At 44.2% G+C, this 17,461-nt stretch overlaps 1 protein-coding gene across 5 annotated transcripts in view; it reads left to right on the top strand.

Moving 5' to 3' along the window:
• kis (chromodomain helicase DNA binding protein kismet) overlaps positions 1-16,146 on the top strand; it is a 154,406-nt gene extending 138,260 nt beyond the window's left edge. For all 5 annotated transcript variants that reach the window (XM_084590373.1, XM_084590377.1, XM_084590375.1 and 2 more), the window contains 4 exons: positions 1,736-1,870; positions 1,955-2,059; positions 9,130-9,207; positions 12,896-16,146. In XM_084590373.1, coding sequence (XP_084446499.1) covers positions 1,736-1,870; positions 1,955-2,059; positions 9,130-9,207; positions 12,896-13,876 — 1,299 coding nt within the window. In that variant the 3' untranslated portion in view covers positions 13,877-16,146. The remainder of the gene's footprint in view (positions 1-1,735; positions 1,871-1,954; positions 2,060-9,129; positions 9,208-12,895) is intronic.
• Positions 16,147-17,461: the final 1,315 nt, after the last annotated feature.

Genomic DNA, 17,461 nt, shown 5'->3' with positions numbered 1-17,461 from the left:
CCGGACACTTCTGGCACATGTTTATTTTCTTCATTTTTTATTTTTGTCCATTGAAACAAAAAAAAAATACTGCAGAGAGAAATAATGTTTGAAAAAGTATATATTCCAGTAGTATGTTTTATAAGCTACCTTTGTGTTATTATCAACCCTTAAAGGAGTGATGACAAGTTGTCCAGTATATTGCAGCTTTGTATTATAGTAGATAATACCAGACCTTATTCTTTTGTTTGAAGTTGGAGCTCCCTACATGCATTCTTTATTCAGAAGTGACTGAAGTTGAGACTGCAAAGCTCTTCCTACCTAGAGTGATCACCATGTCGAAATGCTTTAGTGATGTCACAAACCAACACTGGCTGCTTGCTCGTGTCTAGTGCCAGCTCGAATAACCTGCCGATACACTGCGCCAGTGTTTGCATTTGCTTACACGCCATTATGACTCCTAATAACTTCTGAGCATGTTTGTGAAAACAGCGCACACGCGTCAGTGAAACGCAATGTCGTTCTTGCCCCACATCTACCTTCATCGGCATCGTCCGATGGCAGCACTGCCCCCAACCAGAGCCCCGAACTCCGCACTGGCCACACCTTCCATAAGCTGCCCATGCCAGTGATATGACAGGCTCCTTGCGCAGGCATCAGAAATGCGTGCTAAAATTTGTTTTTCTCGTAATAATAATAGGCAGTGGTATAAAGGAATGTCAATAATCAAAGCTTTTCGAGGATTGCTGACTCTTAACGATTCTGCCCACGACTGCATAGCAGCTGCTACCGGTGCGGCACCACCTTGTCTCGTGTGCTAGCTCTGCTGTTAAGGCGTTGCTGAAATGAATTATTCCTTTTATATGAGACAGTGGGATTGACAGACAGTTTAATTAGTAGACTGCTTACTATAATGCGTTGCTGATCAATACCAAAGCACTCTTTGCTGTGGCTTCGATGGGAAACAATCTAGGCTTACTGATAAGCAAGGATATACCTGTGCACGTGCGAGTTCCGCTGTCTGTCAGAATGAACTGAAGAGCAGCAAATTCTGTAGTGCACAGCCAGAGTGCCATCAACAGCCGTGCTTGCGGGTGGCACTGTTGCAGTAAGCTCGTGGCAGCTGGTGCTGTAAGTGTAATGAACTTATCATCTACTTACATGATACAGCCAAGGCCAGACCTAGAGGGGGGCAGGTCATACACGCGGCATAAGGAGCCTCAATATATAGCGTACCGCACCCATGCAGTACAATGCTGGGGCATCATTAGGCAGTACTCGATGCCTGTACAAAAGCGCTGTTGGCCATCACACTTTTTCACTACCCATCTTATGTGCTGCTTTTGAAATGAGGTTTAGTCTACACTATGTGTACGTTGTCGGAGTGGCTGGGACAGCCTGTGCACTTTTCATACTTGGACGCTGACGTGCACCTTCCATCCGCAGATGCCAAAATTTCCTTGGTTAAATCCTCGAGTTTCAAAACCTCGGTTGGTGGTGCATGACAACGATTTTGTCTGCTGCATAGGCTAACTGTGGTTGATACTGCACATTACATTCATATATGCAGTACTTTGTGCAAATTATTCCCACATTACTTTATTTTACTGCCGCATTTGTGGCTTATTAAACTTAGGATGCCCAAAATGACACTTACCTGTGGCCAGGTTATCTGCATGATTTTTCTCTATTTGCAGCTTGTTTATTGCTTTTTAAGCAACCGTACAATAACCTTTTGATGCGGTTGTACATGCAGCAGCTGGAGTTGCTCGAGTTGCCCGAGTCAAGGCGAAGGGGCAGGAGACCTCGGTTGGACCCCAGCAAGCTGGATCCGCACTGCCTCACCGGAGATGAGAATGTCTCCGTGATCAATCGGCTGACCGGGAAGAAGGTAACAATCCTTATTGTTCATTTCATGCATCTAGCAAACCAAGATAAGATGCAGTGCAGTGTGTGAACTAACTTTGCTTTGCAGATCACTGGAAGCAAGGCACCTCCTCTGAAGCACCTTGCCGAGTGGTTAGAGAAGAATCCCATGTTTGACGTGGACCCAAAGTGGTCCCAACTCGTCAAGGAAAGGGTACAGTACATAATTTGTTTTTCTTGTGTGAAATTTTTCAAGGTTTTAAGAGGAAAATAGTGTGGTGAAGCAACACATGATTTGTTTTATTTCTTTGAGTATGTCGTGTGGCAAAGTACAGTACACCCTTTTAAAGATGCCAAGTGTGTCACCACGCAATGGTGAGCCATATCATGTTCAGTAGAAGCTTGATGATTCAAACTAAACTCTGAATAAACTGTCCAGAACTGTATGCATTGCTGTTAACTTACGTGGTGAAAGAATGCACAGTGGGTGCCTGCTTTGGCGACGGGCACAGCCTGACAGTGACTGTTTTTCATGTCTCTGTAAGTTCTTTATTTTGTGCAGAATGTTGGCAGCATGGAAGCAAAGCAGCACTAAATTTATAAGGGCCCCTGCGCCATCCTTTGCAGTGAGCTGCTGCATGTGAAAAGGGTTCAGCCTACGAACTGCGTGCTGCATGTGACCAGCGAGGCCAATTTTGTGCACTCGTGGAATGATTCGACTTCTTGCTTGACTGCATAGGTTGTCCTTCTGAAATGCTGGTCATTGAGTCCGCAATGGCTGCTTTCAGCGAGTCTTTCTTGGTATGCGGCTCTTTGTTGGCCACCTTCGCGATGGTGCACCAGGCGTAGTCGAGTGGATTAAAATTGGGAGAACCAGGAGACCATAAGTTGGCAGTGACGTGGATGTGAAAGTTGTTGACGAGCCACTTCTGGGTAATGCAGGCAGTGCAAGTGGAAGCCGAATCTTGCGAAATACATTAAGTTCTAACTTTTGGAATAGTCTCTATCCAGAGCTTTACAATGCTGCCAAGCATCTCTGCATATGCAGGAGCATTAATGCAGAGTCCTTTCGCAAAAGAAGTGTGGTTGTACAATACGCCACCCTCGTTGCTGACGACGGCTAGCAATGTCACAGATGAAGGAAATTTTTATGCATCACTGTAGGTACCTCATCAGCACTTGCGCAAAGCCACCTGTTATTAGAGCAATTGACTTTTTTGGACCGGAGAAAATAATTCTCCTGAACTTTATTTATCGAGCATGAAGCACCCTCTCCTCCTGGCATAGAAATGCACATCTAGTCCTTGTGCACATTGAGTTTGACAGTAGGCTCTGTGACATTGAGCTGCTTTGCAATGGCCTTCATTCACTTTCCTGGGTCATCACTAACTTTGCAGAGGGGTCTGTATGCTATGAAATGTCAGTGCCTATAAAGATCTCCAGGTGGTTGAAATTAGTCTTCCACTATGGCACTTCTTTCGGGCTTCCTTCTTTCACTCCCACTCTCTTGCCTTCCCTTATGGCACAGTGCAGGTGTCCACTGAGAAGTATGACAGATGCTGTGCCTTTCCTTTCGTATAAACCAGTTTACCAATTTATGATTCCTGTATTGAGCATCACAAGTCTTCGAATTAATCGAACAGGTACGATTGCCATTCTAAGCAATCACAGGTGGCACAGTTTCACGTTCTGATCTTCTCTTAGTGGCTATCAGCAGCATCGGCAAGCCAAATCCAGCTGCGCAGTCTTGTGTTCTCATCTGCACGTTGACTGTCTTTCTTCTTCTCTAGGAGGCAATTCGTTGTTCAAGCGCAAATGTGGGATTCTCCCGCTTTCGTCTGCATGCATAGTTCTTCCTGTGCACTCATGCTCATCACGAGCTACTAGTTGTTTGTGTGGTGGAGGCATCTCTTTCCTGGATGCCGTTGCTTCATCGCTACCGTGTTGCAACTGTACAGAATGCTTGTTTTGAGCTGTTCTGCTTTGATAATCCCATTTGGTATTGATAACTTTTTTTAACCATGCATCCATTTAGAGGCTGCTGGCTTTCCACCCTTATTACAGCTGAACCCCTTTACAAGGGAAATGCTCTGGGGAGCAGTTTTTGTCTCTTATATGAGAGGTCCCTTATAAGCAGGGTACCACGTTTACATTTTCTGACCAGACCTTATTTCGGCTAGGCAGCCTATGGCTAAATGCAAAAAATGAAGGGTACATCATGTCGTAAAAGCATTAATATAGCTTTCATTTACATATTGCATTAGTTTGGTGGACCACCACACTGACCACACCTCGCAACTTTCTTACATTTATTTACTGCTGAAATAGTGCTTCATGGCTGCATTGATGCTGTTCAACACAGCCTCTCCCAGCTTGAAAATCGGGCCAAGAGCCTCATGGCTGATGTGCCAAAGCTGTATATGTTGGCAAACTATGTTTGCAGTGATTGCAAAGTGCGATCACAATATGACTTGGCACCGCAACTAGCGATTTGCAACTAAGCTACGTGTCTGGTAACACTACAAGAATTCAAGTAAAAAAAGTGCCACGAAATCGTAAATGTAACCGGCTTACCACCAACATGCTAGAAACGGCCAAAACTGTAAAAAAATCACCAGCAGAAATATCCCTCGGAAATTTATGCTTGTTTGACAAAGGGTAACAGCGGCTGTGAGTAACAAGACTGTGAATGTCGCTAGTCAGACGGAAAAAAATAAAAAGCAAACGCGTTTTCGAGTGGAGTTGAAACTGGTTGAATAGTAAACAGCAGTTTATTTGTCCTCGCCAGAGCAGGACCACTTCTGTTTTTAGGTCTTTAGTTTTGGTCTTGGCTTGGCTATGTCTCGTTTTCTAGGCACAATGACTTGTTCCTGTCAGCGGCACCAGCTGAGCACTTTCTTTGCATTTACCGGATAGATTTGTCACTCACACAGAAATGCAACGTAATAGACAATTTTCGCTATATTCTTCAGACTAGGGACACAACACCTACGGTAATTCGTGACAAGAAGCTCCACTATTTGGAGAACCCAATGCGCACTCGCAATGTGCTCGCTCAGACGCTCGCATATGCAGTTGTGGCAAGCCTGGAGAGCTTCTCTACGTTGCATTCCCACTGCAGGGGCTTCTTTTAGTCATTTCATAGCTGATTGACCTGCTGTTTGTTTTCTGAAGTTATAATTAATAATGATGGCACAGGTGTGTCTCTCTTCTTAAGTTTTCACTGTAGCTGCTACTGAACCTGTCGATGGATGGTGCCACATCTAATGTTAAAATGGCTGTTACAAGCAAGACTGAGTACCAAACTAAAGTTCGGTACTCAGTCTTGCTTGTAAAAGGCTAATTCCTTTGTAGCCAATTGTCTTCTACTTTCAATGTCTGTTAAAAAAAGAGAGCCAATTAATGAAAGTCATAGAGCGACCAACCATTTGGGTGAATGGTGTCTCTTGTAACGGGGTTCAGCTGTATATGTGCATATACACGAGCTAGGATCTGCAAGAGAGGCCACAAATGGGAGCCATTATCACTGTCGCATCATAGCCTAGAACGTGGAGCTTAAACAGGATAGTTAAGCGGGCGAGTTGGTGATACATCATCCAAAAAACAGCGCGAACAAATGGGGACGAAAGGAAGACACCACAGGAACAAGCGCTGACTCTCAACTAAAGTTTAATGGCAGGAAGCACGTTTATATAAGGAACAGAAACAATAAAACACCAAAACCAGAGCGCACGTGTTACTATGTGATATCCAGATATGCAACCTCACAGTCACGCAGGAGCAGGGAAGGTTTGCTGACACACAGTCTTTCTTCCTTAGCCATATTATACGCCTCGATCATTTCCCTGGTCAACTGGTCGGGGTGCTTGTACAAAATGTCAGTAAAATGCAAGGACGGAAAACAGGATTGACACTCACGGCAATGATCAACTAGATTAGTGGAGCAATTAGATTCTAATGAGTTCTAATATAAACGTGCTTCCTGCGATTAAACTTAAGTTGAGAGTCAGCGCTTGTTCCTGTGGTTTCTTCCTTTCGTCCCCGTTTGTTCGCGCTGTTTTTTGGATGGTGGAGTTTAGGTGTCCGCTGAATTATTTACCTTTCACACTGTTAGGCTCCTGCTACAAAGCCTACTCCAAAATGCCTTTGGCTGTTCCAACCACCGTTAAGGCTAAATCATGTCTTTTCTGTCTTTTCTTATGTGTCCTTAGAAGATGCTTTGGTATTTTTAGATATGTTAACCCTGTGTTGCTTGGGTATTAAGATGGGTAAGATTTATTTAGAAAAATATGACTGCAGTCAAATCTCGTTACTACATACACCACATTAACGAATTTTTGAAATGAAATGAACAAACTGAGTCCCAATGTTTTCAATGTAAAAATATTTTAGAACTACCGCACATTTCAGAATAATGTATGTTATTTATTTTTTTCTTCTATAATCAAGGAACAGCAGTATTATGAATTCACCTAAAATTAACAGTGCCACAATCCTCGCGTGAAACAGAAACCGCCATTTCTGTGTGTATGCCGTGGGCTAAAGTTACCATCATCACCATACTATCATGTGCCAACACCTAGCGCCACCACAAAGTTTGGATTTATATGCAGTAGCCAGCAGGCCTAGCCACTTGCATTTTTCTCTCTGTGTTGTGTGTTGTTCACTGGTTGGTCATTAGTGCCATTCACATGTGCGAGCAAGAATTTTTGTTGTGGTATAATATTATGTGAAGTTCATGCGACATCCGACGATGAATGCAGCCAGCGATGGCGCCAAGAAGAAGCTAAAGTAGCTTTTACTGCAGGAAAGAGTAGCCATATTTCAAGAAAGCGACGCAGGGAAAAAGCAAATCGGCCTCTGCAGGGACCTTGGCATTGCCCCATCGGTCACCTCGATCATTTTGAAAGATTACGACAAGATTGTCAAACTTCACTGAACACTAGTAATGAGGTCATGTCTAACTCTGTGTTCTTTGCACATGAATAAAGTCCGCTCATTCATCGCTCGGCGTAAGTGATGAGGTGTTGCACAAAGTGGAAGGTGTGGAATTTTTATTTGGTGATGTGTGCTGCACGCGCCAGAAGAAAATGATTTCGTCAAATAAAGCAGAGTTGAAGTTAGCGCAACATTTTCTTTTGAGCTTTTACTTGTCTGCATACGTATCTGCTGCCATGGTACGTCATTTCCGTACCTAGGTTTGACGACTGGCTTATCACTGCAAGTTTCTCATTGCAACGACATTTCAAAATAACGACAGATTTTAGGCGGCCCCTTGTGATTCGTTATATCGAGATTTGACTGTAGCGCAAAAATGAGTGTAGCTAGTTTTAATATTTTTTTAATCTAGGAGGATGCGAAATTGCAGGCAAATACATGTGTAAAATAAATCAAGTGCAAAATTAAAAATTGATGCATTACTTTCCAATTCAGTGTAACCGCATAAAAAATTTTAGGCTGTTCTGATGATATAGTTAGCTTTCCCATGAAATAAATCTCAGTAAAGCCGCGTTCAGACTATGTGCGCAACGCACGTATCGTTCGTAAGGATCGTAAGCGTAAGCGCAAAAAACGTAACGTGTCTGTTCAGACTGCTGTCGCATTGAACGTAAGATGCGTAACGTCGACACCGAGCGTGGGTGTAAATGTCGGAGGACCCGCGACTTTTACGACTAGCACAGATACGTCTGTTACGCGCGACCAATGCGCACAGCCGTTTCGGTTTTCCCTTTCCGGTCACGGGGCTTCCGGTCCTCCCAGATTTCGCGCGCAAACCACTAGTAGGCGACATCATCCAACGCTCCTACTCTGCTGCAGTGTCTCGGCTCGCCGGTGTTATTGGTGTTGTGTCGGTGATTGTGTCTGTCCGCAGCTTGATCATGTGCAGTGCGGAATCTTCGCTGTGGAATTATCAGCCTCTCAAAAAAAGTTCGGCAGAGACCGGCTCTCTACTACGAGTCGCTGAAATCGCACATAGAGAAGTGCAAAACCATGCCTGGCTGCAAATTGCCAGTGCGCTGAGTCAAAGCAGTAAGTGGTTTATCAATCCGTTTTTTATGTGCGAACAAGCTCTCAACAAGCAAATGTTTCCTCTAGTTTAGAAAAGTGAGGTTATGGAGGCGGGGGATGCCCGCTTCATCCCCGTGTATTCTCGCATCCCATTGGCTCCGTTGACAAGTGAGGAAACAGTTGGCCTGCAGCGAAAGGCCGATGCGGGGCGGCGTTGCGGTCGGGCCGCAGAACGGAGCTGGCGCGGACTCGTCGAAGTTTGAAAGAAGCTTCTGAGGGGAGACGAGGTTCCGCAGACGTTTCCGTGCCTGCCGCGCGCCCCGGCTCATTGTTTGGAGTCAGTAGTACGGCCTTTGAGTCACCGCCTCGGCCCGTCTCCAAGATCGCTCCGGGGCACTGGTAAAATCGCAAGCAGGGATGCAGGCGGACGGTACGCCTGTTTCGGTGCAAGAGAGTGCGATCACGGGACACTGAGCAGGAGTGCGCAGTACGTCGACAATGAGAGCGGGCGTGTGAAGAAATGTGCGAAGGAGTGAGCGGTGCGTCAGCATGGTGAGCGGACATTTGAAAACTGTGTGCGAACGTGCGTGTGCGAAACGAAGAAGTGTATTTGTAATCGAGTGGTTAATTGTTAATATACTCATTGTTCTTTTTCGTATTTTATTTGTGTGTCCAGTCTTTCCTTTCACATCTCATTTTGAGCTTGAACAGCCCAGACCTCCGCTATCAGCCGCCCGCTAACCGGCGCCATGTTGAGAGCGGCGATTGGCCGGTCGTAAAGAGCGCATCTCACCGAACGGCCCAGTGTGAACATGCGCGGTCGCAAGCTACGTAAACGGGAGTTCCAGCCGCTATGCGCACTGCGATAGATACGATACTTACGACGAATGCGCACGTAGTCTGAACGCGGCTTAAGCCTCCTTCATCTCTTGGAACTGATACTTGGAACTTTCTTCGATAAATTTGTTGTACAAGGTTATTTGAGTAGTTATGTTGGGAATTATTGTACTTCTGCGAGCAGAAATAAAAATTAAGCCTCAAAAATTCAGGGGCTGTGCAAAATATTATCAAATGAGGCTGTTTAGTTTTTATTGTAGTTTGAAAATTCTCATTTTGCATCTCGCACACACATGACCCTGATCCATGGTTTGTGTATACATTTGCCAAGTTTTCTTCTGTGATGGTTATCTCCTGACTTTTTTCTTCTTCTTTTGGTCCACTTTGTGGAACTTACTTGGCCATGCTTCTTTTCTCATCCAATTTCCTGTTGTGCAGAGGTGGTTGCAGCATAGCAAACAGAATGAAGAAGCGAAAAATCAGATGTCTCAGTCAGCATCTGCAAGGCGCAAACGTGTATGTATTGAATTTTTTCATGTTGGTGATTTGTTGCTCTTTGATGCAGTGAGGGCGGGCCATATTGAGCTAAATTCCTTGTTTATAGTTTATTTTAAATATTTTGGCCCTGTAAACAGATATTATAGTAAGTACAGTAGTACTTGCGAGCTAGACGACTCCGAAGACCTCAGGCGCTACATGGTTATACACAAAAAACAATACACACACAAGAGAATTAAACCAGGACGTTAACACAGATGATGCGCATCATCTATGTTAACCGTGCACTTGTCGCGCTCTAAAGAAGTGATGCAATGTGCTGTGCGATGCAGGGAAATCCAGTGCCCTGCAGGGACGTGTGCTTGCTGTTCTGCTTTCAAAACCGCACAATAAGCAGTATTTCACTCGCATGACTGCATAATAAGCCGTATGACTTGACATTGAGCTCTATGGGAGTCGAACCGAAGGCCAGCAAAAACCGCATTATAACCGGTCCCGCACTATAAGCATTTACGTGGTAAATGGTTTCCACTTCACCATCATCTAACCCTTCAGGGGATTTCTTGACCTATTCGTGCTTTTTAAACTTTTTTTCCCCTTATAAAGCTTGGCATGCAAGCATTTCGTGCTTGCTTGCAGTGGGATCAGGCAATAGTGGCGAAACCTAAACCTCTTCCTTGCTCACAGCGCTTTCAGGCACAGTCTTTCTCTTCAGGACTACCACAGTATTCATCGGCACTGTTGCTCGACTTGTCTGGTAGACTAAAATAAAGCTGTAAGGATTCTTCTGGACTCAAGTATTTTTGTTCTATGACAAAAAAAAAAAAAAAAAAAAACTGCCATTCAGCTCTAGCATCATGGTCTTTCTTGCACTAGGCTCGATAACTCTAAATTTAAGGTTTTAAAATGCACCACTGCTGCAAGATTCATATATGCAATGTTAGTTTTGTCCAAAAACTATAACCTATGTGCACTATTTTTCCCCTGAACATTGTCGTAGTGCAAGATATAGTTTAACTTAACCAGGCATGTTATTCTATTTCACGCAGCTTCCATACTGGCAGAAAACGACAAAGCGGAACCAAAAGCTAATGAAACTTAAATCGAATAAATTTTGTTTTCACCTGTTTGATAAGTGTAGATAACTGGACTGAATGTTTTCTTTAAAACCTAATAGAGGAAATTGCACCATTGAATCCCATATCGCATTTAGATTTTGCATTCAGTGTAGAAAGAAAGCCAGCGCATAAAGAGGGGTCTATATGTCCCACAATCAATTGAAGGGCAAATATTGCTCACAATAGTATATAGCTCTCTGATGCAACGGGAGAGCCATTGATTCGTGCAGCACAGATGTTCATCTGCATCGCTGGTCAGCGACTGACTATGGTTAACCACTCTCGGTGTGAGCAGCAGGGTCAGGAGGCTTGCCCACAGCTGCCCCCGTATAATGATAATGTGCGTGATTTTCTGGTCAAACAGAAGGAAGCCTTTCACTTAGCTGCCACTTTGGCGCACGGTTTCCCTGTATCTTGATTGTATTCACTTCCATGAAAAGCTTGGTATACCAGTAGAATGAAGTCCACATAGAGAGCAAACAGTGAAATGTTCGACATGTTTACAAGCAAAGTGGCAGTCATGGGGAGCTCCAGGTAGTGTTGGTGCTACCTTGAGATTCTTAAGAAGATACTCAGGTTTTGCCTCTACTTGAGGAGCTATTTGAATGCGGATGAATTTCTGAAATGCAAAATGGGTCTAGAAGGCTGCTTAGGGCAGAAGTTACGAGTTGAGACGTGTTTATGAATTCGATAGATGTGTTATCACAGTAAGGAGACTACCAAATATCAGCACTGAGTCTATTGCCTGCAGCGGATGGAAAGGCACGTGACATGCTTGTAGAGTTGACCTACAATGCCTAGCAGCATGGCCTCAGTGCTTCTTGGAAGCATAGTAGAGTCGACAAGTGGAGCCATGGAAAATGAAGGAAAAGGATTTTGCTCTTCCAGACGTCAGCGTTTTCTGCGTCGTCTGCTCTTGGCAGCATCAAAGTGTTGCATGCGGTTTGAGAATTATCACATCAACGGCGCCTTCGTGATGATGCTTGTGTGACAACCCAAAGTGCGTGGCGCAGTTGAGTCTGTTATCAATCATGGGTGTTTTATCACGCCTGCATGTTGTGCCCGTGGTGTAGGAAGCTTGGGAGCAGAGATGCTTACGTTTCATTAGGCAAGATTTTGGCGTGCAACAAACGCACCATGCTGTCAAGGCTTTAGGCTTTCCGATTGCATTGAGCAGGTGATGCGGGGAATGCAGCTGACTGCCAGAGCAGCGGAATTCTTTCCACATCACCATGCTTCTGGAAAGCACTGCGGCCACACGCCTGCTAGTTGCAAGTCATATTGAGTGCCATAGTACCTCGTTCAACTGTTGATTTAGGTTGTTTGGATCAGGTCTATTTTCACGGATAATGCATTTTTAATGTATTGGCGAAGTTTTATTGATTTTAGGGCAGTAAAGGGAATGCAAGATTTCCAGAAATATTTTTATCTTTAATTAAGCACTGTTACCACCAAACAGAAGTTTGTGTTTAGTTTATCTTTTGTAATGCTAAAGTAAAGTTTATAAACGTTAGTGCTTTAAAAGAAAGAACTTGCAATGCTAGCATTAAGGGCACATGTAGTGGTAGTGCTTTAAATGACCTTTATTTAATACTTGGCTCCAGGCTTAGGAGTGAGGTATACAGTAAACACTAGTTAATTAGAACTTCTAGGGACAAGAAAAAATTTTCAAAGTATCAGAAATTCTGGTTATCGAATGTTTGCAAGAAAACTGACTAGAACCACTTGCATCACTGTATATTTATTTTGTGAAAGACTGGGTCTCACCACCCTGTGAGGTGGTGCTTGTCATTTTTTAGGAAGAGAATAGCAAGAATATTACTATTTTTTACATTTACATCTCTGCATCCTTGACTGCGCTACGCGGTAGCGGTGATGCCTTCTCACAAGTGGCTGCGTTGCGCATGAGGCAGCTTCACTTCACAGCGTGCGAACGGCACTTGAGTGCACAGTTCTAGCACAACGGAAGGACCACGCAGATAGAAGCGAGGGAGTGCCAGATCAGCATTCAAAGCAGTGCCTAGCTGGGCTCACTCAGCTGGCTGAAACGCTGCCAATAGCCACCATCACTGTGGGCTGACTTGAAGCCCATAAAAGCGAAACTGAAATGAGATGTTTGGCATATTGTTGGAGACCAGGTGCATGTATATATGTGCATTTGTGCACGTATACGTGTGGATTTCTCAGTACCCTAGTTTCAGTATTGGAGGCCATGTGGAGCAGAGAGGAGGCAATCGCCACACCAGTCATGGTGCTGGTTTGGTTTTGTGCATATTCGTGCAGTCTTACTTCCTTTTCCTATTAGACCATCCTATCATTGGAGTGCTTAGACTGCCCAGAAGTGGTGGCACATAGTCTGAATTATCCATGCCGGATCAATTTGTCTTAAAATAACAAGCTTTCTTATACAGTCTTTTGTTGAGCTTGGCTGTAACAAGGCATGCAGTTTGAATTATCCAAAAATTGCAATATATATTCGTCTATGTGGATAAGAAATGCTGATTAGTTTGATTTGAGGTTTTTGCATGAGTTGTGCCTCAAAGGTTCTTGTTAATGGACCAGTGCTCAGGCCAAAGCTGCAATTTCAGGGTCATCTCCCGGAAATGCCGAAGGAGCGCGTGACGGCCCCTGAGAGCAAGCGCGGCAGGAGGACGGCTGCGTCCCTCTTGTCGAGCCTGCACCAGGCAGGTCTCGGGGGAGCCTCATCGTCTTCTGGTGGCGCGGCGAACCTCGGGTTTCCCTCTACCTCCGCCCTGAACCCTCTGAGCTTCAGCAGCAGCATGCTGGGAAACTTTCCAGGGCTTAAGTTCTTCATGGAGCCCGGCAAATCATCAGCAGCCGTTACTTCACCATCAACGTCATCGGCTACCCACCCTCTCTTTCTGCCCTTTGGTGGCCTAGCAGGCATGGGATTGGCCAACCCCCTGTTCAGCTTCCCTGGCCTAGGCTTCCAAGGTCTGCCCTTTGAGGAGGCCAAGGAGACCAAGGCCCAAGATGGTGAGCGGGCTGCCAGCAAAGAGCGCCATAGCAAAAGCTCTCCAAGTAGCAGCAGCAACCTTCCCACCTCGTCTGCTAGCCTGGCTTCCACATCGTTTCCATTCCTGTACCCCTCGGGACTGCTGTACAACCCCTTGGGCCTGGGCGGCTTCTCACTGCCCACCAACATGTCAGCCTCGTTCGCCTCTTTGGCCCAGGCGGGCCTTGTCAATGGCCTTGGGGGACTTGGTAGTGTCATCTCATCGGCGGCAAGCAAGGCACCCTCTGCATCCCTGGCCAGCTCGAGGCGGCCTGCAGCCCCTTCAGTCACGTCAGCTTTGGGGGCTGGGCTGCGAAGTAGTGTACTGCCTCCTCCACCAGCCAGCTCCACCACCCGCCGACCAGCACCCATCCCTCCACCTGCCCTGGACTCGGATGACGAGAGTCTCATGGGTAACGACATGGACGACTTGGATGATCTCGACGATCGTGACAACTCGGATGAGCTAGATGAGGAACCCGACCACAAGCGACCTCGTGAGGAACGGCCCAAGAAACCAGAGGCAGCAGCTCATGACAAGGTTGCCTCATAGCTGGCGTTTAGGGCCATGGACTTGGGTTCTCACATGAAAGGCGACACTGGGTTTCTTCTGTGCTTTTTTGTATTTATGGTTGGTCACTGGACAAGCTTTTGTTTAGTTGAAACCTCCCCCGTGTGGATGCTGCACCTTCGTTATGCATCTCGAATGCATCGTTCCTTGTTTTTACATCTCCCTTTATTCCTGTTTATACATCTACGGGTTTCTATACAGTGCAACCGGTGGGGTTCTTGCACAGCACATTTTCTTTCTCAGAATTCATGTATTGCTCTTGGTGTTCTTTGTTCAATAAAACTTTCCTCTTTTGGTGAAGCAAGCAGCAGGCATCATACTGCTTAGCCATCCGTGATCATTTGATGTCCCTTCACTTAAATGTTTCTTACGGGTGAGACATTCCTGAAGCTTTCTTTGTGCTTTGTTTTGCTTTAGTTTCTCCGTTTGCTTAATCTTGTGTACCTCTCATACCGCACGTACTTACACAAGGCGAAGTAACTGTCGCATAACGTGAGCTGAGGGGGACACGAAATTCTCCTTTGTGTCATCGTCATCATAGTATCAAGTATGTAAATATCAGTTGTCCCTAACATGTGGCTTGCGCAAAGATTTCAGGAGTTAAGTCTAAAGAGAGAGGCTGGCACAAAACAGTACAGTTGGAACATTTTTTTTTCATGCTTTGAAAGCCTTCTTTTAAGCTTCACACACCTGTGCTTTTATACCTCGCTTTCATTCGTATCTGTTCTAACTGTATGACTGTGCATATATGTATGCATGTTTGTGCGTGCATGTGGACGTGTGCTAAGATTGAATGGCTCTCGTTGAAATCTCAGTGTATTTATTTTTTACTCATTGATGGTCATGGGAGTGCAGGCCACATTTTATGAACAGAACTGTGGTAGTGTTGTTCTTGAGGTGTTTTGTTTCCTTGTAATCTATAATTCAATTTTATGCAGGTTTAGGAACAAGCCTGCTTTTTTACTTTTTAAGGTTTGTTTTTAACTTTGGATTATGAGCAGGATTTTGAAGGCCGTGGAGCAGGCTTTTATGTGTGTGCATGTTGATGCCACCTTATAAGGCATGTGGAAGACCAGTCTGCATTGTTAGGGTTTAAAGACTTGCTTAGGATGAGGTCTTGTGGCATTGTACAAAAAAAATTGCGGTTGTGTACAGATGATATCGTCCTCCGCCCTCTTGCCCCATGCAGCTTCTTGTTTTGCTAAACATACATGTCATGGTATAGAAAATGCTGTCTGCCATTGACTGAACTGACAAGGCACTGAAGGAATGCGCTTGTGTGCGTTTCATCAGGACTGCGTCAGAACAGCTGTTCTGAAAACGTTATTTTGGACATCTTATAAATATAAATATATATATATATATATATATATACACACAAACATGCAGAGACACACACTTATATAAATATATATATATATATATATAAATACATGCATTTCCTCTCTAGACCTTTTTTGTTATTTTTATTATTTTTTGCCTTCAGGTGCAGGGCAGGGGCATTCTTTTCGATCATTTTGTACAAGATTTTCTTGAATGTGCGCGCCTTGTCAGTGGGTCAGACATAATGGAGCATTTGTGTATAGGTGTGAAACCATTGTAAAGGTTCTACGAACAAGTAGCTGTTTGCTTTTTTATTATAGGCGGCATGTTAGTGCTGTGTTATTCCTATTTTTTGAAGCTTTGACTGTTTTTTGATTGTGTTCTCTGGCTCTCTCTGCATACTCAGTTTCAATTGTGTGCACTTTCTTTAATAGTGCCTTCTTTGCACTGTTGTCTTTTTTTTCTCATAGCTTATTTGAAGTATTGACAGAGGACTTATATGCAATTCCTGCCTTTACTTTATTTCTTTAACCACATTGTAAAATTTATTTATTTGCTGCCTTGCTCTGCAGTTTCTTTGACGCTATATAGATTGAGGTGAGATGTGCTGGTCACCTCATTAGCATTGGAGTAAGGTAGTTGTGTGAGTTGGGAATGAATGTCCCTTTGCCCTTTCAGTCCTCTTTATTTTTTGATGCTTTTTTAGTCAGCCTTAGAGGTAGCTATCTCAGAAGGCGGGCACGGAGAAGTCTACAAGAGTCGTGCCTTCTGTGTCGGCAAAGGAAACCCTGTACATGCAATGTTGGGAAAAAGAATAAGCAATGTTGGACATTTTGTGACACCAACAATGTCATAGTGCATGAGTGATGCAACCTTTCATATAGTGTTTGTACAAGTGTATGAAATTAAATCTTGAAAGTGAAAGAACAGCTGTGTGTGATGAGTTTTTACTGAAATTGGACAAGCACAAAAATTGACGTTCTGGATAGGGAAGTACAGTTTGTGCGTAAAGAAAAGGAATGCTGTAGCCAGTATAATCACTTAATAGAAGTACACAACTTTTAGGGAAAATTTTTTTTTATGTATTTGAATGAAATTATTTGGGCATTTAAGGGATAATTTTATAGCTACTCTCACAAAATTTAATAGCACCTGTGAAAAAGTTTATTTTTCCCTGGAACCTTCTGAGAAGCCTGGAGAGTTCACAAAATGCACCAGAGGCTGGTTCATGATCTGTTTTGTGCTTAAGGCATGCCATCAGATCAAGGCATACATGGAATTGTTTTTGGAGTGAGAATTACTTATTTACAATTTCTCTGATCCAGTGCTGGCTGACATGTCTAGACTGGGATAGTACAAGGAGTTTAAAGTATACAATTTGAAAGACTGTCTTGACCAGCAGTGTGGCCCTAGGAGTGGAACAAAAATTGGGTTAACATAAATGTCTTGGAAGTGAGGTTCTAGCCGTAGCCTCATAAAGTAATGCACCATTTGAGCCTTTGAGAACTTTCCAGCAGACTTAAGCACTGAGGCTTTATGAGAGTACAGCAAACGAGGCAAAAAAAGCAGATGCAACGATTTGCAGTTGTTGTTGTTTTTTTTTTTTTTTTTTTTTTTTTAAGGTAAACGCACTTTCCTCATGAGTGGCGTGAGCAGGAAGCGAACCAGAAATATCGCATGGAACTCGGCCTGACTGACTCTGCATCGGCTCTCCCTTCCAGAACCCTACTGCTATCTACTGCACTAGGGTCTTCCATGAAGAAATTTAACTTCCTCCACGCCTACTAGGGTTCGGATGCCTACTCCGAACCCTCCAAACAATGCGCGCCACGTGGCCTATTGGATTCGATTGGAAGAACATTTATTTCGTCGAAAAGAAAGATTTCAGGAGTGTCGGGTTAGGGTAACTGTCGCCCCATGGCTGCCGATGGGCACACATGCCAAATGCTTTAGCCACTTTAGCTTTAGCGGTAGCTGGTGGTAGTGGTAGTGTTACTGCGCTGTCTGCAACACGGTGGAAGAAACACTAGCTCTATGGGAAGAAAGAGGTGCAACAACCACCATGCAACAAATGCAACCTCTACAGTGTTCCACAGCAATATACGGCAACGCTAAAATATCATTTACGCGATTACATTTAATTTAATATTTAGATCGAGCTTAAAATTATTTTAATGTACACGATGCTACCAATACCACGACCTCTTGCACGATACATTGTAGCGTGGCAGTAACCTCGTTACT

This window comes from Amblyomma maculatum, chromosome 1 (assembly GCF_055883805.1).
Source record: "Amblyomma maculatum isolate TAMU_Amacu chromosome 1, ASM5588380v1, whole genome shotgun sequence".
In the NCBI taxonomy this organism is placed as follows: domain Eukaryota; kingdom Metazoa; phylum Arthropoda; class Arachnida; order Ixodida; family Ixodidae; genus Amblyomma; species Amblyomma maculatum.
This window is presented reverse-complemented; position numbering and strand designations above follow the sequence as displayed.